Below are 23,615 nucleotides of genomic sequence, written 5' to 3' on the forward strand. Positions count from 1 at the left end.
GATTCTTAAGGTTGGGCTAGTTGAAAACCACAACAACCTTCGTGACTGACTCCATACGTGCTACACCTTTATTCTAACCAACATGGTTGTGGTATATTTCTTTTTTAAAAAAAAAAAAAAATCTCGGTCCCTATCAGGACATTTGCTACAGTTCTGTGTGTAAGTTATTGACGTACTGATGTGAGGCCTAAATGGTTGCAAATTGATTAAATGTGTCTTTGCTTATAAATGGAAATTCACAATATAAATATTCAAACCAGACTTTGTCCGGAATTTGTTCAACCTGAACAATCTGATGATAGTTCCGAGTGTTTGGCAATAGCTTGATCCAGGCCATGGTTCAATTCAACTTACCAAAGCCAAAATATTTCTCTCAGCTATTGCATTTGTACGTCTTTGAGTTTGATTAAGTTTGGCCTCTTTGCAACTCCTCTGGCACCACTTGAACTCTTGCAACTCTTCAACCTTTGCTCCAGTATTATTGATTGTGCCAATTCAACTAAGCATGCAGAACATTTTGTTTCCATAGGTGAACCTCACTTCATTTGGACAAAGTTTATTCAACAACCTGATTCATATTTTTTTGACTACCAAAGTCACCAATTTTCAACACCATCAGTCTGAATATTCTTTAAACCCGAATGTTTGTGTGCAATTCCAGTCGAAACGAATCATTATGATCACTTGATCTGAAAAGAACTGTGTCCTTGGCAAAGTATTCAGTCCAACAGTGTATTCGTTTACAAAATATGAGTCCCCCTTTGGTTTATTCCGCATTTATGTTGCAAACAGGCCCTGAAATTTACAATTGGCCACCTTGATTTAAGATGGTCATTTTCAGGTTCCGAATGAAGTGCAATAGTTTGCAAATGAATACATGGTCACATGACACTCATAACAGTTTTTCCTTATTTTTTTACATAATATGTACAATGTCTTTTTTTTTTATGTAAATAGTTCATACAAGTGTGACTTTATGCATTGGCATTGTTTAGTGATAGACAATGGTACATTCCAACTCACTCAATGGGTTACATCGCCAGAGAAACACTCATAAAAAGATGTTTTAAGAAGTGTTGGAATGGACTGTAAGTGTTTCCCAAGTGCAAAATTTAAGGGTCCAGTCACAGATGGCGTATATAATGTACACATTTAAACACGCAGTCCTTCTCATCGTTCAAGTGTCCCCATAAGAGGTTCTAAAACCCCCAGGAGAGACACTTCAAACTCCTGATCTGAGAAGCGAGCAACTGACTGCCGGGCGTTGCGTCGTATCTGCAGGCGGTTCGCGGGCGCCATGTTTAAGATCTCCTCCATGGCCTTAGCGTAGCTGTCCTCGTCGTCGGCGAGGAAGCCCGTCTGGCCTCCCTCGAAAGGCACCACGATGTCCAGCTTGGGACCGCCCGACTTGTGGGCGAGGATCACTTTGCCTGCTGCCATGCACTCCACAACACCTGGAGAAGGGATGACAGAGAAGTCAACACATCTAACCAACAAGCAAGCAGGTCAGTGATGCTCCATTTACCAATCCCAAAGTGCTCGTTCCACATGGTGTGCAGTCCAATAGTGGCGCTGCCCAACTCTTGTTTTAACTCTCCAAAGGGGATGTTCAGTTTAAACTCCACCCTGTCGGCCACGTCGAGCTCTTGGCACAGTCCCCGCAGCATCAGTACCCTATCCTCGTCCTCCTGATTCCGGCATCCTCCGATCAGGATCAGCTTCAGCGTCTCCCTGCCTTCGCCGGCCTCCCTCCGCCGATCCAGCACCTTCTTGAAAGCTTTGATCTGCAACCGGTGGTCCTTCTCGGGGCGGAACTGCCCGATGGAGACGATGGAGTGGCATTTTTTCTCTTCGTCCTCTTCAAGCGGGACGTCCAGGAATGCGCTGACGTCGCAGGGTGGGTAGACCACGCTGGTACGGTTGGAAGCGTGCCACAGTGACAAGATGTGCTCGAGCGTCCAGGAGGAGTTGACCATGACTAGGTCGCCGCAGGAGCCGGCCATGCCATAGAGCACAGCAAACAGGCAGTAGTAAAGCACCTTGAACATGCTCAGGAACATACTGTCAGAAATGTAATCAGGGTTGTTGAACCTAAGACAAGAAGAGTTCATAATTAGGGTCACGGGGTCATCGGTATTACGCTCGCAAAAGCGTACCTGGGGTTCCTTTCTCTTACCACCGACAGCATGTCAGTGCTGATGGTGGGGTAGTGCACGTAAGCACATACACTGCATCCTCCCAGGTAGCGGAAAAGCGGCAGGGTGAACGCGTATCCCATTGAGTCGATGTAAATGTCGGGGACAAATTCGGTAAGCGCCTCCCATCCCAAAAAGATGGAGCCCATGCTTTGCCCGAGCAGGGTGAAGTGAGGAAACAGACTGGGCTCCACGAGAAGTCTCAGCCTCAGGAAGACAAAGTGAACGGGCCGCGGAAGCACGATGTTGAATCGGCGTCGAGCTCTATCCACGATCTCGTTGGCCGAAACGTCCAGGTCGCCGGTGTAGACCACAACGTCGATGTCCGGGTAACTGTACAGGCATGTGGACGTCTTGTTAATTTGACTCTCTAAATAATTTCGGCATAATCTATCGAGAGCACCTTCGTTGCAGAGCCCTGATTGCACACCAGAGCACCCTCTCTCCCCCACCGCCAGCGTTGCAATAGGGGTGGAAGAACGCCACCACGGGACGTCCGGTCCTGGCGTGTCGAGCGCTCCTTTTGCCTTTCAGCCACAGACGTACTGCCAGCATCAGCAGGACCAGCACGGCAAGCAGGAGCAAACACACAAAAAGCAAGTGGAACAGCACCTGCCACAGGAAACTTACATACAACAGTGTGTAATTTGTGAGTATACGTGCAGACAAATCAAAAACCAAGTATTGGAATAATCTTTGAAAAAAAAACTCTCAGCGGAAATCTATGTGAATACAATGAAAACTATAAATATTATTACTATTGCGTTACGTTGTCGTCATATACACAACTCCAATTACCGACAAACTCACTGTACACTGATTAGCTTGCCTTTTAAATACAAAATAAAATAAAAAATAGTCCGAAATGACAATAGTTTCCAAAGTCTATTACGATTTTTACATGTAAAGACGTTTATAGAGAGTGACTGGTACCTTAGACATAGTACGAGCTCGTCGTGTGCCGACATGTTGCCAACTGCAAACACTAAACAGAAGGCGTTACCTTTCAACCCTGCCACTTTTTGTGTGGCTTTGTTTTGATAGCGCCCTCTTTAGGTGAGGGTGTATAACTACATCGCAACATAATGAAGGCCAGGAGTCACCGTTTAAAAAATAGATCATCTTTCATTGAACACGTTTATTTATTCAATTAGTTATGTACTTTTATACTGTATTTGTCTAAATGTTTGACTTGTACATTTGATTAAATACCTTTTTCTAGAGCAGGATTTTACCTTCTGTTTTCCCGTAGCTTTACAGACTGATCTATGCCCCCCGGCTCTCTGGAGAAAAAAAAAAAAAGCCAAAGTTTAACTTCTAAATAAACACTTAAATCAATAACATCTACCTAACCTCACAATCTGAGCGAACGTCTGTCATTTTCACCCTTTCCATCATGAAAACACTTGTAATTTGGATTGTTTTAATGGGCCAACTTCCCAAGATGGGATACTGCACTGAAACACAGTAAGTTACACTTTTTGTGTCTGATTAAAGCCTGAGGAAAAATAATGTCAATCCAATTATTTGCATTACTCTTTTTTTGGTAGTGACCAAATTCTGTCAATGACACCAACAACACCAGAACAAGTGGGCATTGTGAAGAATATCTCCAGTCAATATGAGGTCAAATAGAATGGCAGGCAGATATTTTGCTTTGTTTTTCCTTTCTGCTCTTACATTGTGTCCATGCAACATGTCCACAGACTACATTGTGGCATCCGGTCCATCCTCAGTATATCAAAGAAGAAACTCAAGTTCACCTCTTTGTGCCTGCAAACAGCTCAGCCACGGTCAAGGACTTGCTGCAGCGATATGATATAACACATGAGTATGTTCCTTATCTTCACACATACACACAATTTTTTAAAAATCATTTTTATGTAGTAGTTGCACCCATTTGAATTAACTGTTAAGTCTGTGCGCAGAATTACGAAATGCGTATATATATACATATATTTATTTATTTTTTTATAACAATGACCAAGTTGGATATGTATGTTGGGGTATTTTAACGTTTATAAAGCTTTTTTTTTAGAGTGTTACTGGACAACACCAATGATCTGATTGAAATGCAGACGAGGAACGATTCGGCCGACCCAAGAAGCAGCACCAGTTTCTATGAACAATATCATAGCCTAGAGGATGTATATGCCTTCCATCCTACGCTGGATTCTGTCATTATGCAGAGATGACCTGCTACTTTTTTTCTTATGGTCTCCTCTTCAGATCTATTATTGGATCAACAGGACTGCTCAGGACAACCCAAACACCATCGAAACCATTCTTCTGGGTTCTTCATTTGAGAAGCGACCGCTGTATGCTCTGAAGGTCTGCACGTTCATTCATCTCCGACAAAAAAAAAAATCACAAACTGTCTCAGGAATATTTGGGGAACTGCTCACAGGTGTCGCTTAACAGAGGAAATAAGAAAGCCTTGTGGATTGACTGTGGGATCCATGCCAGAGAATGGATCTCTCCTGCTTTCTGCTTGTGGTTTGTACAATATGTGAGTAGATCCGCTTTTTATGTTTTGTGGGTTCGTACACAAATGGTTTGGCAAAAATATTTTCCTCTCTGCAGTCCTTAGTGTTTTACAAGCAAAACCGAGACATAACTGACATTTTAGACAACATGGACGTTTACGTCCTACCCGTGATGAATCCTGATGGGTACCAATACACATGGACGACGGTAAAAAATGGCAGAAGTGCACATTCATTTATAGAGGATGTTTGATTTAACTTTGTATATATTTATGTGTCTCAGGACCGGATGTGGAGGAAGAGCCGGTCAGTGACCACAAGCAGCTACTGTGCTGGTGTTGATCTAAACAGGAACTTTGACGCAAACTGGTGCAGTAAGTCTCCCTCATACATACACTGTACACATGTGGACAAAATTGTGTGTACGCGTTCCATAAAAAGAGAAAAACCCATCATCCGTGGAATAATAATAATAATGATAATGATAGTAATGATACTACGACTACTACTACTGCTAATAATAATAATGATAATTGAATGGAAGGGTAGCAAAAATGTTGTCTATGTGTACAGTATTTTGAAATGCTTTGAATTCGCTGCTATTTGAAATCTGTGTTGACCACCAGCGGAGGGAGCCTCCAAAGATCCCTGCAGTGAGATCTACTGTGGCACCTTCCCTGAATCAGAACCCGAATCGGAGGCCGTCGCCAACTTCCTACGCAGTAAGAAGGAGACCATCCAGCTTTACCTCAGCATCCATGCCTACTCTCAGATGCTGCTCTTCCCATACTCCTGCACCTTGGATGAGGCACAGAACCACAATGAGCTGGTAAGAACTTCCCCCCAGCCCGAGAAAGTGGTGCTGTTTTATCAAAAGATGCTTTTATAATGAAAACACACAAACATGTTTTTTCCCCCTATTGTGGATGTCAAACTTTCTCTCTTATTTAAGCTTCAGATGGTCCAAGAAGCTTCACAAAATATCAGACGATATTACAGAAACACCTACAAATATGGTGCAGGAGCACAGACCATATGTGAGTGAGTTATTTGACCTTCAAGTTGATTTGATCCATTCACAGTTCTGATGCGTAGCTCCAACTGATCCACAGACCTGGCTCCGGGTGGCTCTGATGACTGGGCATACAATCTTGGCATAAAATACTCATTCACATTTGAGCTCCAGGACCGTGGCCGTTATGGTTTTCTTCTACCACCGTCTCACATTTCCCAGGCGTGCAATGAAGGCCTCCTTGCCCTGAAGACCATTGCTCGAAGGGTCATAGAAAAAACACAAGCTTGAAAAAATCCTTCTTCAAAGATTTGAGTAGCAGTACCAAAAGAATTTGGTTAAAACCTGGAAATAACTGTTGCTGAATGTCATCAAAGCCGACCATAAATTCAAACGCAATAAAAGAAAACAATCATTTCTACTGTAAACACAATCTGCTTTGTTATATTTTGTTTTAATTTAAGTGCAACAGCAAATGTACATTCATGTATTCAATAAAATGAAAAAAGAAATATTAAACAAATAAATAAAAGTGTTTACAGAAATACCCGAAACAGGGTAGACGATGTTATTTAAATAAAGTACAATAATTTAGTGAGAAATTGTGATTATATTACATTTTAGTGTTGTGTTCAAAATTTGCAGTGTATAATAGCGCCACTAGATGGCGCTGTTATAACACATGGGTCTCACGTTGCTTTTCACTCCCACCAAAGAAGACCTCAGGCTATGACGCTCGTCCACCGTCAAAATGCGGGCTCCCCGGGAAGTATTAGTATTTGCTTTTAAAGAATAAATGTAATTTATTCCGTGGGTCAATCTTTTTAGTAACATTAGATGCGACACCGATTCAGAATCCTGGGTAAGTCGTCTTGTTGTCCGTTCATCGTGCAGCACAAAGCCTTAGAACCACAAAGGCCTCGCGCTCAATGAAAACACTGTCTTACACTTAGCTTAGCCTCTTTCGTTTATTTGCCTCAAACGCTGAGCATGCCGAAGTTTTGCTAATGGCTCAATTCAGTTTTTCCGTCATAATGTCACTTTATGTTGTCAGGATTAAAATCGACCTTAGCCTTTTCGCCGCGCAATTTAGGTCACGAACTACGTAGGTAAGAAGGCTCGCACACTGGCGTGCCTTTTATGTTATTTTTGTTTTGACCCGCAAAGCACTGTTTCGCTCATAATTATATATTTATATTATAATTATAATTCACGAGTGTTCATTGTGTAGCCCACAGTAATCGTCCTTGTATAGTTCACACGCAGTCAAAAGTCAAATTTGACTCTGCTCTTCGCATTTAATTTTATTTTTACAATCACAGTATTATGTTTTTTTCTCTAGAAACAGACGATGTCAGTCTAATTTTAATTTATCAGTACACGTGACGGCGGACAATACCAGTATTGGCCAACTTCTTGTTGCCAGTTCACAATCAGGAACTAGAAATGAGAATAATTGCCTTTAATGTCATGTAATTTTAAGGTAATTCTTATACTCTATTGGGATATATAGGTCTTACTTATAATCATTGCTCTCTGTGGAAATTTAGTGCTGTTGCAGTAGCTGAGTGTTCTCGAATGAAGGTCAAAGTCTGCTTTATTGTCAATTTCTTAAATGTAACAGAACTCTGTATTGAGTTCACACTGACTGGGTTACATTGTTGCATTTTTCCAATCGTGTAAAAAGAGATTTTTCCTTGTTTTTCGCCAGTCCTGCAGAATGTCCAAGATCAGGCGGAAGGTTACAGTGGAGAATTCAAAAACAATATCTGATAGCAGCAGCAACACCGCATCCAGCAGCACCAGCAACCCTGCTGCCCCCTCGCGGCGGCCCAGCGTGTTTGAAAGACTCGGCCCGAGCACCGGGGGTAATGCTGCCGATGTATGTACCACACAGATTGAACATTATCTCTGTCATCATCCACTGCGATGAGTTAATTTTTTATAATCGTTGTGTCTTTCAGAGTCACTGTAGAAATTGGCTGAAAACGGGAAACTGCAGTTACGGAAACACTTGTCGCTACACACATGGAACTCAACCAAGAGGCAAAGGATTTAATTTCAGCCGGTATGATTGCTGCTGTAGAAAACAATCTAATTATTATTTTTTTCCCCCCTGCTTAATGTTGGGATTGCAATTAAATATGTGAATCTCTGGAGCAGGTCAGCAGAGAGACCCACCGGCGACTTGCGGGAGAGGATGAAGAATAAGAGACAGGACAATGACCCAGACAGTGTAAAGCGTGATTTGGATGAGCCAGTATCTCCCACAGGAAGAGTGAGTGCTATATTAAAGTTTTTTTGGAACAGGTCGATATGAACTTGTGTGCGTCTGTGTCTCAAATCACAGCAGAGAGACTCCTCCAGGGGTCGACATAGAGAGAAAGATATCAAAATTACCAAGGAGCGTACTCCTGCTAGCGAAGAAGAGCCCGTAGAGTGGGAAACAAATCGCGAAGGTTTGGCAGCTTTTTTTTTTTTCTTCATTATTGAGGCCTGTTTTTTGTATCACATTTTATTTTTTTTGAAGGCTTTCAGTTTGTTTTCAGTCTATTCTTGGTGGATTTGCAGACTCTGATATTGGTGAGTACGACTACGAGTTGTCACTCGAGATGAAACGGCAGAAGATTCAGCGGGAGCTGATGAAGCTGGAGCAGGAGAATTTAGAGAAGAGAGAGGAAATTGTTATCAAGAAAGACGAGACACCCACCAAACCAAGATCCACGGCCATACAAAAAGTAAGAAGAAGCAAGGGTAGCCCCCTCCTCACCTTATCTGTCTACGGAGAGATTGCATTTTGACTGACATAGCGTCTTGATATATATATTTTTGCAATTTGATTCAGTGCAAGAGTAACAGCAAATTCCTCGAGTGCTTTAACATTACTTTTCCAATAATGGTGATTTTGATACTCAGGCCTCCGCTGAGCCGTTACGATCCAGAGACTCCCCTCCACCCAGGAAGTCCAGTGGCTCCCCAAAACAAAAAAGTGGACTTAAAGGGTCAGGAAAGAAAGAGAAGAAGGCATCTGGAGCTTCACCTGTCGCAGAAACTGCCAAGTAGGGTTCTTTAGACCTGTTTCCACCATGTAGTACTGTGAAAGTCAATGAAACACAGATTTTGCGGAATGCAGTGAAAGTGCCAACAGGATGTAAAAAACAATATTCATATGAGGAGGACATAATGACAATTTTGCTCGTTATTCTTGCTTTTTTACCAGAACGTCGAAAGGATCCCACAGTAAGAAGAAAGGCCCTCGAACACCCAGTCCACCACCTCCAGTGCCCCTGGAAATCCCTGTCGCTGTGAAGAAGCACAAAGGCAAGCATAAGAACAAAGACAAGTGTGAAGAGAAGCAAAAAGAAGGCAAAGACCGGGGACGTGATGCAGAAAAGCACAAGGAGAAGAAAGAGAAACGCAGGTAAATAATGCATTTGTCACTCTACCACAATAACATTTATTTCCCCCCCCCCTCCCACACATTCATAGTGTCGATTGATTCCATAGGGACCGATCTGACAGTTCTCATAAGGCAAAGCGCTCGGTGACCTCAGAGGACCGTTCTGGTAGTGTGTCACCTTCCCCCTCAGTGAGGAAGAAGTCCACGTCTCCCAAAGCTTCTTCACATAAGGCCGCTCTACTACCATCTCCTCCACGCAGGTCAGCACACTGCAATCGGATGGCTGAGGACTAAGGCTGCACACTTAACCTCGCTCGCTTTCTGTAGGTCTCCAACACCTCCACGGCACCAGCGCACGCCCACACCGCCCCACAGGCGAGGCTCTCCTTCCTCCCGCTCCGACTCCTCCCCCCAGCGGCATTCGCCTTCACCTCGCCGCCGCCGCTCATCCTCTCCCACCTACCACCGCAGCTCCACAGTCGCGGCCTCTTCTCTGCAGAGGTCCCAGCGCTCTCGTTCTCCCGCCACCTCTCAAGACGCCTCCTCCCCTCACCGCCGATCGGCCAAATCGAGCCCCGCTCTGCACCACTCGCGAGGGCGCGAGAGAAGCCGTGGCGAAAGAGAGAGGAGTCCGCACACTCTGGAGCGCAGACAAGAGCGCAGAGATGGTACAAATATTTTGGCTTCCTCCTCATTGTAGTTCAGCTGTTACGCAGAAATAGAGATGACAATCTTGGGGTTATTTACTGTCGATGACCTTTGACTTTCTTTCCAACAGAAAGCCGCAAGAAGGGGGATAAGGACAATAACCGTGACGACTGGGATTTTGACTCGGAGCAGGTCTTGTCGAGGGACAGCCGCGACGACCGAGAGGCCAGGGATGCCCGAGAGCGGCGGGATGGCCGAGATAGAGGACGCGAAATGACCAGAGAGCCTCGTGACCGCAGAGACGTGAAGGAAACCAGAGAAAGCAGGACAGAAACCCGCTCCAATCGAGAGTCGTTGGAACGGCGAGATCGGGAGCGTGAGAAAGAGAGGGAACGGGAGAGAGAGCGGGAAAAAGAGAAAGAAAGGGACAGGATGGACACCCTCAGAAAGGAGGAAACGGCCTCGGAGGACAGGAGTTATGGAAGGGCTCACGGGCGTGAAGAAGGAGCAAGGGAAGGACGGACAGAGACCAGAACAGATCGAAACAGCCGTGGGAGGGGACGTGATTTCTCCGACAAAGGTAAGCTACGACGATCTCGGTGGATAAAACAAGAGCTTCTGCGGTGTTAAAAACGTGTTCCTCCATCAGGCTCGAACAGGAACTCAAGAGGGTGCCAGCTGGACAGCAGTCACGATAACTGGGAGTCGCGAAGCAGCGCTGCACGTGAACGGAGCACAGAACGCAATGCCACGGAAAGGATTTCCGATCGAGACAGAAGAGGAGACCAGGTCCGAGACTCTTCCTACGACAGGAGAGGCGGCCACGGTGAAAGAGACCGCAGGGATAATCGCGAGAGAGGTGGGAGTTTGAAAATTGCACTCTGTATTTGTTAAACGATACATGGTATTGTTTTGCAACAATTAAAAAAAAACATTTATTCAGCACATTTCATACACAAGACCAATGTGTAGGTTAAAAGTACATTGAAAATAATTTGAAAAAAAAACGAAATAAGATAGCTTACTAAAATTATTAAAGTAAAGTAAAAACCTAAAGTGAAACCTTTGGTTCTGAAACGAGATTTAAAAAAAAAATAAAACAATACATTTGATGGACTCAACAATTGTAACTTTTGTTTCCCCAGCTTCTCCAAACAGACATCAGAGAAGATCGGAGGAGTCGGAGAGAGACGAACGAAGGGATGAGCGCAGAACAGACCGAGGGGAAGAGCGACGCGAGGACCGTAACAGAGACCGGGAGCGAGAGAGGGAGCGGGAGAGGGAACGGGAGAAAGACAGAGAGCGGGAACGGGAGAGAGAAAAAGAGCGAGAAAAGGAGAGGGAAGCCGAGAGGGAGCGCACCCGGGAGCGAGAGCGGGAACGAGAGAGGGAGCGAGAACGGGAGCGGGAAAGAGAGCGCGAAGAGCGGGAAAGGGAGAGGAAGGAGCGCGAACGGGAACGAGAGCAACGGGAGCAGCGGGAGCGAGAGAGGCAGCGGGAATGGGAGGAACGAGAGCGCGGAAGGGAGGAAAGGCGGGAGAGGAGGGAGGATGCCCGAGACGACCGTACCGTTCGAGAGACAAGGGACGACCGCAAAACAAGGTATGTGCTGCATTATTACTTATTCAATCTTTAAATAGTTGCTGGAAGTTTAATATCCTTCTTTGTAAATATCCCATGTTACAAGACTTTAGGTCGGTGCGGCCTTTGTATATGTTTTTGTTGCCTTTTTTTAAATTTGGTCGATGCGATTTCTATTCAGGTATGCTCAAAAGTCTGGAAATGATGGTTGTTTGTTAGTTTTTTTTTGTTGAACCTATTTTTTTCTTTTCTTTCATAACTAGTTCCCTCTTGCCTTCCAGCCGCAAGCGACCCAGGTTGGAGACCAGCCCCAGCCCCCGACCTTCGCCCAAGCGAGGGACGCGTGACCACAGTCCGGCAGACAGCGACGGCTACAACAGTACAGATGAGAAAAGTGAGCGTCCAATTGGCCGAGGACTGGCCAAGCTCCACCCACAGCCCCTCCTCCCCAGCCCTGTGTGTCCACCTCCAAGTGACAGTAGGATATTCTTTTAGAGAGGACACATCATTTATGGGAATGAGGATTTCATATTCTTCAAATATGTGGCTGCTTTAATAAGTCTGACTTCTCGTCACATATTGTGCAGGTACAGATAAGCATCGTGTGCTCAGCCAGGTGGTGCGTCCCTTGGAGCCCCTGTTGCGTTCACCCTCGAGGCCTGCCATATCTGATGACAAGCCGAGCCACTGGAAGGATGAGGAGCGTCGAGGAGCTGCGGATAAGAGGGAAGCACGCAGTCGCCATGAAGACCAGGAGCCCCGGAACGAACGCAGCAGGGGAGGTGACCGGCGAGCCGATCAGGTGTCAGATCCTCACCCTGACTCTCGTGCTCGAGGCAGAGACCTGCGAGACGCCACACCGCCTCCCGTTTCCGTCGTTACCAGTGCTGACAATGAGGTCAAAGATGTCGCTGTGTCACAGCCCCAAGAAGAAGGCAAAAAGAAAACCAAAGCACTGAGGAAGGTCATAAAGAAAGGCCGTAAAGACGACGACGCCACCGCCGCCGCCACGTCTGCTGCTGGCAAAGGTCTCACCGGAGAGCGTTTCATCCCCGAGCCCCCGCCTGCTACTTTGACAGAAGGTCCTCCATCTTTGCTTTCACCAAGAAAGGGGGCAAAGAGGAAAGTGCTTGAGCGCAAGAGGAAACGCGGAGGAGATTCTGAGGCATCTGAGGAGGATTCTACAGTGCCTCAGCCCCACAACAAGAGGAAGCGAGGTCCTCGGACACCGCCTCCCTCCATGAGGCCAGGTCATCGTGGCTCCGGAGGCAATGCCGAATCTGCCCAACTGTCGAAAATGGACAACTTCAGCGACTGGTCCGATGAGGAGGTCTCGGATAGAGGAGGACAAATGGATTCGGCTGAGCGCGCGCCACCCGGGCCTCTCCGAAGAGGCGGTGGCCCCAGGTTGGGTCGAGACCGCTGCAACCCGCCTCCGATCGCCCCTCTGCTTCTGCAGGATCCTCCGATGCTGCTGCAGACTTTGACTCCACAGCCCCTGATGTCCCAGCCCCTTCTCCGCAAGCCTCCCCCAGAGCAGACGCGCAGCAGCAGCATGGGAAGCAATCAAAGTCGCACTTCATCCAGGCGCCCACGCTCGCCCTCCAACGAGTCGGCCCACCGAGATGACCTGCCGGGCACGCGTGCCCGCAGGGGCCGGCTTCAGGCCACCGGCACACATGAACGGGAAAGGGAGAGAGAACGAGAGAGGCTCGCAATGAGTGACCCGCCAGGGACAGAGAGGAAATCACGAATAGACCAGTTGAGGAGAGGCGAGCCGAGTCGCAGTACCTCTTCAGGTGAGTTGTTTCCATCAAGTCTGAAAAGGAAGACAGAATGTTCAACCGGATTGTGCTTGCTTTGTAGACCGCCAGGATTCCCGCAGCCACAGCTCCAGGCGTAGCTCTCCCGATTCCGAGAGGCAGGGCAGGTCGCAATCTCGCGCCGGCTCCTACGACAGTCGCGAACGGGAGCGTGACCGGGAGCAATTTGATCGGGAGCGTGAGCGAAAGGACATCCGGCAACAGCAGCCGGGCCTGCTTCTCCAGCAACCTCTTCAACAACAGAGAGACTGGGATCCCGAATCCAGGGACTGGCCCGGCAGGGGACGGGAGCCTCCGGCCGTCCGTCCCGGTCGTGAACCCCTTCTGAGGGAGAGGGACGCCCGGGACAGAGAACGCTTACTGCCCGAGGGAATCATTCAGCAGCACGAGCGAGAGCGCGAGAAAGAACGGGACAGAGACGCCAAGGGTGAACGAGGCGGTGATCGGGAGCGATTGATGATGCTGGAACTGCCCCCCCACTGTGACTCCAGACCCGCAGTCCGAGGTGATCCGTTGCGGCAAGACAGAGGTGACTATGAGCCCCTCCTGCCAAGAGAAGCTTTCAGCCCACCCGAAGCGGACAAACCGAGCAACAGCCACCACGCTGTGGCTGAGCAGTCTGAGACGGAGAGGATGGACAGCATTGATGGTAAAAAGATCTCCAGTAAAAGACCATTCAATATTGATATATATTTCCACTCATATATCTAATCTAGTGGACAAATCGATACAATGCGATTCAAGGACAAAACGTATTAGAATGTAATGATTCGGTTCGGATTGGTTGAATCAAAACGGATTTTTCTAATCAAGTGTGTTTTTGTGACAGTGTTTGTATTGAAAAAAAGAAATGAAAAAAATTGCTGCTGTGTTTTCAGGAGAAGATGAGGCCAAAGAAGATGACAGCCAGTCAGTGGCATCTGTCGGAGAGGAGTATGAACCAATCAGTGATGATGAGCTTGATGAAATCCTGGCTGACAGTCAGAAAAAAGAGGACCAGCAGGATGAGGAGAAGATTACAGGTACCAGTACACACTCTACCTTTTATATGTCCGGACGTCCGAGCATCTTTGCTTCCGTGTGTCTTCAGGCCCTCTGGATGTCATTGACGTGGACTGGTCCAGTCTGATGCCCAAACAGAAGCCAGAGCCCCGAGCGGCCGGTGCAGCTCTCCTGCGTTTCACCCCAGGGGCTGTTCTCCTCAGGGCGGGCGTCTCCAAGCGACTTGCTGGGACTGAACTCCTGGAGAAGGTCAGAGAAGTGTGCAAGGCAGAGCTGGATGACCCCAAAGGTGAGACTTTGCATCTGAGCATTCCTGTTTTGCAAGGCCGTCGGTGGAAGTTCACGTTTTGCATCCTTTCCAGATGCGGACAAGCTGTTCGATCATGACCTCGGGGCCTTGAACATGGCGGCCCTGAACAGACGAGTGGAGAGGTCAAGCTTACTCAGCAACCTGGGACCCTGCTGCAAGGCTCTTTGTGCCCGCAGGGACCTGAGCATCCGCAGGCAGCTTTTGAAAAATGACAAGGTAAATTTACGCCAGTCATTTCAAGGGCCATTCATAAGCAACTTAAATGCTGAATTGTTTTAAGACTTTTCATTTTTTTATCCCAGCAATATTATTATTAGTTTTGGACTATCATCTGGTGATATTCCTTCTCTCCTTTAGGGCCTCACCAAACAGTATCCCATGAATCCTGTGGTGGACAGCGACCTGCTGCAAATGAGCATGCGGCTTTTTAGGAGAACTGTGACTGGTCAGACTTCTGTCCAAGAAAGAACCAACGGTGGTTCCGAGCCAACTCCTGAAGATGCCCCGGCAGGCGGTATCAGCAAGCTCCCTGTGGGACAGCCGGAGGTTTGCGTGTCATGAGATGCACGAGGTGGCTTTTAGTCAGGAAGCATATGAACAGAATGACTTCTCCTTATTCCATTTCATTGCAGACGTACGTTTTGGTAGGAAATAAAGCTATGTTGGGAATCACTATTTACGTTTAAAATATTTTCCATCGCCTGCATGTTCTGTGCCATTGAATATGTGCTTGTACTCAAAAGTTACAAGAAATATTTGGGGGGGGGAAAACACTGTTCTGTTTTTTGTCTGTGTCACAATTTCAAACTTTTTTCCTTATTTACAAATTGTGCAGGTAATTGAGCATTTTTGCTGAAGAAAAAACATCTTATAAACTAACACTGGTAATTGCAACCTTGGAGTTTACACCGGAAGTCACCGACCTTGATGGACCTGATAGATGCCTCTTGGGTACTGACTAATGTGAAGAGCTACCACTCTTGCACCTCTGAAAAAACTTTATTTATGTGTAAATCACCTCACTTGGTCGTTTGGTTATGCCCTCCAACTCTAACCTTTAAACTATACAGTGGTACCCATTGTTGTCACGCGGTTTACATTCCAATTTGGAATTTCCCTTGGAACTTCCAACTATTGCAGCAATAAGTGAAATCCGCAAAGTGGAGGTTGATTTTTATTTTTCCCCTCCAATCATTAAATGCTTATTGTTTGGTTTTAGTTCACTTTGTTAGCTTATGATAAATGCCTTTATGATTAAATTGTTATTTTCAGTTATTATATTTTTTTAATTATAAAACTTTTTAATTTACAGTACTGTAATTTTTTCTTTTTAATGGTTTTTTAAATATATTTTTGCATTTTATTATAAATGATTTAAGGTTGTATTTGGATTACACACAAAAAATAGAATAAGCAAAATCTGATCAGTCCACACAACTCCAAAAATACACCATACCAAATTATTGGCCCCCTTAACTTAATATTTGATAGCATTCACCTTTGGATGAGATATCCCTTCCCCTCTCTCTCTTGGAATTTGACCCAGTATTCTTTTGCCAGATGCCCCAGACCTTAAATTCTTTGCGTGCTTCTTTTCAATTGCTGTTTTGGACTTCTCCAATTGCTTTCTTATGCCATTTTCAGTGCGTTTGGAAGTCTGTTTTGAACTATTGCCCTGCTGTACGACCCATGACCTCTGATAAAAACGACACAATCCGACACTGGTACCCCAAATTCTTTCGTTAGTCTCAAGAATTCCTGGGGCCATTCACACAATCACGACATCCAGTATGCAAGTTCTGAACCTAAGTGAACCTCCCTCCATGTTTCATCACACGGACAACGGTCTTGTCTTTGAGGCCTCGTTGAATTTTCTGTAAACTGTACCGTGAATTGCAAGTACTGCAATGGATATTTTAAAATGTTCTGTAAATCAAGCTCCGTCTCTGAAGCACGGGGGGTGGCAGTGCTTTTGGCCATGACTGTACTGACGTTGGAAATATCAGTCTTTGACTCCACGTGGAAGTTGAACATCTCTGCAGTTCAAAACGCATCAGACTGTCTTCACTTTCCGTGAAGAACCTGAAGAGGGAGCTGTTGACCACCCGGTAAACTGCTGCCCTCTGGCCGTAGCTAAAGAGTACTACGGCAGGACATTCGCATGTAAATCACTATTATAGAAGCTGTATCGTGCAATTTTAAGATTTTCACAAATGTATATGCCTTTCCAAAACTGAACATACAATACATAAGTATGGCAAAGATTCAAAAATTTCCTCCCGTGTAACTCCTAACATTGACATGAACATTTTGGTCCGACCTTAATCATTTTCCAAATTTGGATGCAGCTGTTCTTTTTATTGTACCAAATTGCGTTAACTTGATCAAAGTAATTCAAATGTTCACGAAAAAAGGCACACAAGTTGTTGTTTACGTTGTAACAAGCAGTATTTTTTTAAAGCGGTCATTATCTCCTTTGCTTGTTTCTGTACCACAACTTATGAAGACGGACCCATTTCCTTTACCCACAATGCACCCCTCTTATTCCGTCCTTCCGACTTCCGCCTCAGCAACTTACCGCTGTGAGTGTGATTTTCTGTAAAATACATTTCAGTAATCTGCTTCCATCCTGCGTTTAAAACACAAGAACGTATATACGTAGATTGTAGCTGTGTATATAAGTATCGTATTACTTTGTGGAGATGAATTTGATTTTGCTGAATTGACGTTAAAAGAACTTTTAAAGCGACCATTTGTAGCTGTTGGTTGACCGAGCGCTTTGGCGCTGTGTGTTCACTGTGGTGGTGTATGTTGCTTACAGAACTGACATGCTAAGCAAATATCGTGGCGATTTAATTTTTACTTAATTCATTAATAGATGGCCCCAACCAAGAAAGGTGAAAAAAAGAAAGGACGTTCTGCCATCAACGAGGTGGTTACCAGAGAGTACACCATCAATGTCCACAAGCGAATCCATGGCGTGTGAGTGCAACGTGAATATGCATGTTTTAAAAACTATATAGAATAAATATGATGGTGGTGATTTATTGTCTTTTTTTCCTTTATCCAGGGGTTTCAAGAAGAGGGCTCCCCGTGCCATCAAAGAAATCCGCAGGTTTGCAATGAAGGAGATGGGAACCCCTGATGTCCGTATTGACACTCGCCTTAACAAGGCAGTGTGGAGCAAGGGGGTCAGGTGAGAAATCTTCTAGTGTGCTCTTTAGCTGAATGTTGATTTCATCATGTAGTATAAAGTCAAATTTATCTATATAGACCTTAATCTCAAAAACTTCTTGAAGGGCTTCACAAGGCCACAATATTCTTGGTATAGAGTAGTCCCTCATTTATCGCGGATAATTGGTTACAAAAACCACCCGCGATAAGTGAAATCAGCAAAGTACGGTCACCAACAAGAAGTAATGGGCAGGCTAACAAGTTAGCGGAAAGATGCTAATTCACGAATGAACATTTGGAGCAATACTACATTGTCCTAAATGTTAGACACGTGTTTCCTCAATTTAGGTTTTATTTTGACTTTAAATGTTTTGATTTGGGAAAAAAATCCGCAATGTCATGAAGCCGCGACAAACTGTACATGTATGTCCAGAACAACATTTTGAAAAGAAGGCTGAGTGGTTGCATGTTTTGTTTGTGCAGGAACGTTCCATACAGGATACGCGTTCGACTGTCCAGGAAACGTAACGAGGATGAGGATTCCCCCAACAAACTGTACACCCTGGTTACATACGTTCCAGTCACGACATGCAAAGGTGAGCAAGCCTTTTTGTTCATCTACCCATCATTGGAGCTGACAGTTTAATCGCTGTGCTTGTCATTTCTCCCACAGGTTTGCAGACAGTCAATGTTGATGAAAACTAAAGAGTGGAATCAACCTCAATAAAAGGTGTTCTTGTTTGGGCTACATGACATTTGTTTTCTTCTGCACCCAAGTCCTGAATATGGTCACTGTTTTGAAACTAAAATATTCCTTGAGAATAGGCTTCATCTCCTAATAAATGCATAGGAATGTTCTTACTCTGCACATGAATTATAATACACAAAATTATTGTTAAGAGTCAGGAAATGACTTTTTGTCGTCCAGACAGTCCTGCATGTCATTCCAATTCAGGAAGAAAAACATTAGGCCAACTCACATAATATATTGTACAAGCGCAAGTGAGCTCCACCTCGTGGTGAATAGTCCATCACAGTAGCTTGATTTTTCCTTATATCATTTTTGTTAAGTTTGCACAAGATCCAGCTTTCAACAATTTAATTTAAAAAAACCGTGTTGTTTTGGTCGTCCAGACAGTCCTGCATGTCATTCCAATTCAGGAAGAAAAATATTAGGCCAACTCGCATAATATATTATACAAGACGTGGTGTGACTGAGCGATGTATGCCACCTCGTGGTGAATAGTTATATTACAACTTAAAATGATACAATGGACCCATCGCTAATTAAAGTACATTTTATTTTCCATGAAAAAAGGTTTTCGACTAAAACAAAAATGAAAATCATTGATACCCCCCTCACAAAAATAAAATAAATATAAAAAAAACGAAAACGAAGAAAATTTCTCCCAAAATTATTTTAATATTAACCAAGGGAGTTGGTATGTTGGTGCTTGGCTGGTACTTTAAATATTTAAATTACAAACTATTGCGCATGTCAGTTTAATAGAAGCTCAGGTGTTCGATACCCAAATAAGTGAAAGTCCCCCTGGTAGCGTTTATATAAGCGTCTGAGGTCGCGCTTGCTGACACCCGACAAATAGCGCTCCACTACGCTCTTGTTGTAGTGTGCAATACCAGGAAAGATGAGCGGCTCAATGCCTGCACTCCTCAAAATGAGGTCGGCATCTTGCTTCAATGTTTCCAGGTGCCCTATGACGTCATAGCTGATATCACACGGGGCGCATAGTTCCACGTAGGACGCCCAGTGGGCGACATGCTGGCCAAACCTCCAGTCCATGGACTTCCGGCCAACCTCGTCCACCAGGTATTGAACAAACTCATCAAAGTGTAAACCATACTCCTTAAGATAAAGAAAGTCTTTGCGATATTTGCGGATGATGGCAGGTCCGATGGTGTACTTGAACCAAGGCTCAGAAGGTTTGGTAAATAGGAACTTGTCCTCAAATGTGGAAATGAGACGCTCAAATGGATCCCTCACGATGAAAAACTTGAAGTCATTTTTTAATCTGTTGAACACAGCACATATTTAGGAATGATATTTCAAAGTTCTCCACGTGTAGCCATCTTGAGCGAGTTTTGAATGACGGGCAAGTTTTAGCATTTGCTCCTCTTAAATTTTCTTGACGTCCAAAATCTACACTGACAATTGCAAGGAGAAGAAAAAAAGAACAATTTGGCTAACTGTTAGCTTATCTGGCAGCAGTGTTGTGGTTTTTATTTTTCTAACACTCAACTCGTTGACTATTTGGTGTTAGTGTCAGCTCAAGGGAGCATCTTAATCGACTCATGTCATTTCATATTATAAATATTGAAGATGAAATTTATTTACAATACTTTTGATATTTTTTCTGATATTTTGTAATCAGCCATTTGTAGACGTCTGGGTCAAACTGTCTTGGTTATCTGGAACAAATACGTTGACTCACCTGTGTGTGATTTCCTCTGACGTCAGTGATGAGAGGCGAGGCAGGCTTTTCTCATTACGGACAACGTCCTCTGGGACCTCCTCCATACTGGAATAGGCTCCTGCCAACGACAGCACATTCTGGAGGCCTCTCATTGAAAAAAGATTGGGCTTTAAATAGCTGTCACTGTAGCAACAGATTGGAGAAGAGCTGGTGCAGTAATTTGGTGTTTGCTGTGTTTCGAGATCTGGGACCCATCAGAGAGGACATCCACTTCTCCCTTGCTTAACATGAAATTGAACTCAAGGTGGTCTTGGTGGAGCTGAAGCTCACAAATGAGATTTAACTTCCAAGTCATGAGGTTTTTCTTTCTGCTCCTCGCCTCCTTTTCCTTCTTCAAATGAGCAATTTCTTTCCCAACATTGGCCCAACATCTTGTCGAGTTTCGGTTCACTTCTAACCCCAAAATCTCCATCTTGACTTCCTAGTAGGCTGCTATGACAGGACTTCCAAAAATGGGCACACTTGGCAAAAAAGAAAGACTAATCGGAACTGGGACTTTTTACCATGAAAGTTATCCACATAATAATTGGTATTAATGCTCAATATAACCTCCCACAATTAACTGTTACTGACCACAATGATATCACGCAGTACAACTTACCACTTAGAACAAGGAGAAATTTCTTCCATTCATCGTTGGCCCCATCAGGTGTCTGACAAAACAATATGCTGTGTCGCTCCAACACAAAGATGTTGTCTAAGGCCATGTTGGAGACGTGGGTGTCATTCCAAAGTTTCTTGCTCTTACACATGTCGGAGAGCCACTGAGTCCTCTGGTCAACAACCATCTTCCAATCTGCTCCTGCGGACTCAAACATAACAAAGAATGGCAATTGCCTTTCATTTCAGTATTCGTGTGCCATTATTGTCATTGTCACTGGAACTAAGAAGGCGAACTTGACCAAATATACTTCATTTACATTCATTGTGTTCTGTTTGCCTGTACACTAAGACATAAACCTATAGAATAAGGAAAAGTACCGTATTTTCTGGACTACAAATTGCTCCGGAGTATAAATTGTACGAGCCATAATAAAATGCATAATAAAGAAGAAAAAGCCATATATGTCGCACTGGAGTATAAGTCGCATTTTTAGGGGAAATTTATTTCCTAAAACCCAACACCAAGAACAGACATGTCATCTTGAAAGGCAATTTAAAATAAAAATAGAATAGGCAACAACTGGCAACAGCTATGCTAACGTTACATAAACACAAAGAACTGAGAACGTGCCTAACGTAACATATTAAGAGTTATTCAAATAACTATAGCATAAATAACACCCTAACAAGTTTATTAAGCCATTTGTGTCATTCCAAATCATTAAATCCAATGAAATCTTCATCCTCTGTGTCAATTATAAACAACTCCGCTAACCCCAGAAGTAGCGCTTCCTCTTCTATGTGGGTTACGTCAGACTCATCGTCAGTTGCAGTTCCAATTGTTCCACCGGCCTAGAGCGCCCTCATGTGGTTTAGTGTGAAAATAACATGTGAAGTGATGTAATGTGTTAATAATTTCACACATAAGTCGCTCCTGAGTATAAGTCGCACCCCCGGCCAAACTGTTAAAAAAAATGCCACTTATAGTCCAGAAAATACGGTACTCTTTTTTTTTTTAAGAGTTGTATGTTCACTTTCTAAATACAATGCTCAAACCATCCATCGTTTGAACTGCTTTTCTTGAGGAGTGTCACGGGTGGATCCTATACCATCTGGCTTCAGGCAGTAGGCGGGGACACCCTTAACCGGTTGCCAGCCAATTGCAAGACACGTATAGACGAACAACAAATCACGCTCACACTCGGACAATTTCGGAGTAGTCAATCGGCCTACCAAGCAAGTTTTGGGGTCACGGGAGGGAACCAGAGGAAACCCATGCAGGCACAAGGACAACATGCAAACTCCTTGAACCAACAAGTGGCGGACAGTCAAATTAGTCAAATCTACCTGGTCAAATGAATGGTCTTGGATGATGATCTGAATTTCTAAGGAAAAACACAAAGAAAGGAGGGCAGACAGTTGGCAATTGTGGATTGGAATTCCTTTTCAATGAAAAGATCACTCACCTTTTGCATCTCTGCGGCGAATGAGCTTATCAAGCACTGTGAGGATGATCAGCAGCCAGACACAAGCCAATAAGATTCGCCAGCGGAACTGCATTCTGGAATTGTCTGGAATAGGCTTCATAGTGCAGAAAACAAAATTGTTGTCATGAAGCCTCTGGATTTTTTGGAAATGACAGTCAACACATGGATTGGGACCCAAAAGTAGATCATAGACTCTTTTTGTGTGGGTTGCAAAAAGGTAGTTAAATAAACGACTTGTTTGTAGTCTTGCTGTTTTCATAACAGTCCTGAAGTTCCAACATAAAACATACAATCATATTGGGTAAGTGTTCCTCTTATGCTCCTTTGTTATTTGTTGCAACTTTTGATTCATAACATGTCCATATTTTATGTAAAAAAAAAAAAATCACCACATAAACATTACTATCGTAATAAACGTCAATTTTTTTTACTAACTTTTTTACTTAACTTGATCAAATTAAAAAAAAAGCATGGACTTAATGTCACGATCCGGTTTTGAGTTGATTTAGAATTTTGTTTGTTTTACTTGAGGCCTCAGGGATAATATCCGTCTCGTCAAGTGACAGTCAAAGTTGAAAAGTTAAATGTAAGAACTTTACGCAGAAGATATGGAAAAAAATGAGTATATTTTACCTGGAAAAAAGCTTTACCGTCGACTTGTCAGAGTAAACTGAGCATCACAGGCCGGCCGATATGACAGAATAATGGTGGCAGGCCTATATGATGGAATAAAGGTGACTAATAAAAGGAAAAAGCATAACAGGCCAGTCACAACATCTTGTGTTACCCAATCAGCTCCCTCCGATTCTCTCCTGTCCAGGTGCTCCTTGTCTCGATAGTTTGTCTGGAACAGAGTCATTTGTGTGTGTCGTGTTGTGTTGAGATTGTCGAGCGCCGTCACATGCCTGAATTCCCCCCCCCCCCCCTTTTTTTTTTTTTTTTTTAAATCTGTGCGGGCCTGTAAAATGAACGTCATCCATCATGGTGGACAAGGCCAAATAACGAGATGAAACAAAAGGACAGCATATTAGCATTTTACCTTCAGTTGTCTTGAGTTATTTCTCCCAGCGTAGAGTGAGACGGACGAAAGCAACGCCACATGTCGTTAATGAGAAAGATCAGGGAGAACTTGTTCAACAGGATGACTCAAGTGATAGGACAGACGGCGCTCCTGAAAATATCAGCAGCACTTTTCATCGGCATAAAACTAGCAACTAAAGAGGGTGTTATGCAGGAGACATTTTATTGCTCTGGCGTTGTTATTAGCATCAGTGTTAAGTTATATCATTTATATTTCCCAGCACACAGATTTTATAAAGTAGCTAATGTTGAAGCCCCACATTTTTTTAGCAATTATGATTCGATTCCCCTTCTACTAACATTTATTTTTCCGTACAGGTTC

At 44.2% G+C, this 23,615-nt stretch overlaps 5 protein-coding genes across 8 annotated transcripts; 3 read left to right on the forward strand and 2 right to left on the reverse strand.

Annotated features, from left to right (window-relative positions):
* Nucleotides 1-735: 735 nt before the first annotated feature.
* alg11 (ALG11 alpha-1,2-mannosyltransferase) lies at nucleotides 736-3,243 on the reverse strand. The gene is made up of 5 exons (XM_088363961.1): nucleotides 3,129-3,243; nucleotides 2,599-2,820; nucleotides 2,157-2,528; nucleotides 1,526-2,091; nucleotides 736-1,454 (listed from the first exon to the last, which is right to left on the reverse strand). The coding sequence occupies exons 1-5, from the start codon at nucleotides 3,161-3,163 to the stop codon at nucleotides 1,171-1,173; spliced, it is 1,479 nt and encodes a 492-aa protein (XP_088220087.1). The 5' UTR covers nucleotides 3,164-3,243; the 3' UTR covers nucleotides 736-1,170.
* A 260-nt stretch (nucleotides 3,244-3,503) lies between these two features.
* LOC148402884 (carboxypeptidase B2-like) lies at nucleotides 3,504-6,247 on the forward strand. The gene is made up of 11 exons (XM_088363986.1): nucleotides 3,504-3,662; nucleotides 3,746-3,821; nucleotides 3,902-4,026; nucleotides 4,234-4,342; nucleotides 4,425-4,526; nucleotides 4,603-4,704; nucleotides 4,779-4,889; nucleotides 4,965-5,055; nucleotides 5,308-5,510; nucleotides 5,634-5,718; nucleotides 5,794-6,247. Exons 1-11 carry the CDS (start codon nucleotides 3,592-3,594, stop codon nucleotides 5,982-5,984), a joined length of 1,266 nt encoding a protein of 421 aa, XP_088220112.1. The 5' UTR covers nucleotides 3,504-3,591; the 3' UTR covers nucleotides 5,985-6,247.
* A 141-nt stretch (nucleotides 6,248-6,388) lies between these two features.
* Nucleotides 6,389-15,230, forward strand: zc3h13 (zinc finger CCCH-type containing 13). Of its 2 annotated transcripts, none has more exons than XM_088363830.1 (20): nucleotides 6,389-6,555; nucleotides 7,405-7,575; nucleotides 7,658-7,761; nucleotides 7,857-7,971; nucleotides 8,044-8,152; nucleotides 8,265-8,431; nucleotides 8,610-8,752; nucleotides 8,914-9,114; nucleotides 9,201-9,353; nucleotides 9,421-9,761; nucleotides 9,872-10,321; nucleotides 10,391-10,600; nucleotides 10,887-11,343; nucleotides 11,604-11,800; nucleotides 11,910-13,121; nucleotides 13,189-13,794; nucleotides 14,024-14,167; nucleotides 14,236-14,436; nucleotides 14,510-14,673; nucleotides 14,815-15,230. In XM_088363830.1, the coding sequence occupies exons 2-20, from the start codon at nucleotides 7,414-7,416 to the stop codon at nucleotides 15,016-15,018; spliced, it is 5,340 nt and encodes a 1,779-aa protein (XP_088219956.1). In that variant the 5' UTR covers nucleotides 6,389-6,555; nucleotides 7,405-7,413; the 3' UTR covers nucleotides 15,019-15,230. The 2 variants fall into 2 exon arrangements, with proteins under 2 accessions (XP_088219956.1, XP_088219964.1); XM_088363838.1 differs by having other exon boundaries at nucleotides 11,604-11,716.
* Nucleotides 15,231-16,915: 1,685 nt separating this feature from the next.
* Nucleotides 16,916-18,379, forward strand: rpl31 (ribosomal protein L31). Its single transcript, XM_088364109.1, has 5 exons — nucleotides 16,916-17,039; nucleotides 17,336-17,439; nucleotides 17,528-17,653; nucleotides 18,115-18,227; nucleotides 18,305-18,379. Exons 2-5 carry the CDS (start codon nucleotides 17,336-17,338, stop codon nucleotides 18,334-18,336), a joined length of 375 nt encoding a protein of 124 aa, XP_088220235.1. The 5' UTR covers nucleotides 16,916-17,039; the 3' UTR covers nucleotides 18,337-18,379.
* Nucleotides 18,380-18,913: 534 nt separating this feature from the next.
* Nucleotides 18,914-23,345, reverse strand: LOC148402887 (carbohydrate sulfotransferase 10-like). Of its 3 annotated transcripts, none has more exons than XM_088364077.1 (8): nucleotides 23,253-23,345; nucleotides 23,001-23,057; nucleotides 22,847-22,929; nucleotides 22,193-22,307; nucleotides 22,074-22,111; nucleotides 20,725-20,932; nucleotides 20,082-20,181; nucleotides 18,914-19,661 (listed from the first exon to the last, which is right to left on the reverse strand). In XM_088364077.1, the coding sequence occupies exons 4-8, from the start codon at nucleotides 22,284-22,286 to the stop codon at nucleotides 19,130-19,132; spliced, it is 972 nt and encodes a 323-aa protein (XP_088220203.1). In that variant the 5' UTR covers nucleotides 22,287-22,307; nucleotides 22,847-22,929; nucleotides 23,001-23,057; nucleotides 23,253-23,345; the 3' UTR covers nucleotides 18,914-19,129. The 3 variants fall into 3 exon arrangements, with proteins under 3 accessions (XP_088220203.1, XP_088220213.1, XP_088220222.1); XM_088364087.1 differs by having other exon boundaries at nucleotides 22,847-22,951; nucleotides 23,253-23,311; XM_088364096.1 differs by lacking the exons at nucleotides 22,847-22,929; nucleotides 23,001-23,057; nucleotides 23,253-23,345 and having other exon boundaries at nucleotides 20,725-20,925; nucleotides 22,193-22,294.
* Nucleotides 23,346-23,615: the final 270 nt, after the last annotated feature.

This window comes from Syngnathus floridae, chromosome 2, assembly GCF_059516105.1.
Source record: "Syngnathus floridae isolate MCC-2025c chromosome 2, RoL_Sflo_1.0, whole genome shotgun sequence".
Classification (NCBI taxonomy): Eukaryota; Metazoa; Chordata; class Actinopteri; order Syngnathiformes; family Syngnathidae; genus Syngnathus; species Syngnathus floridae.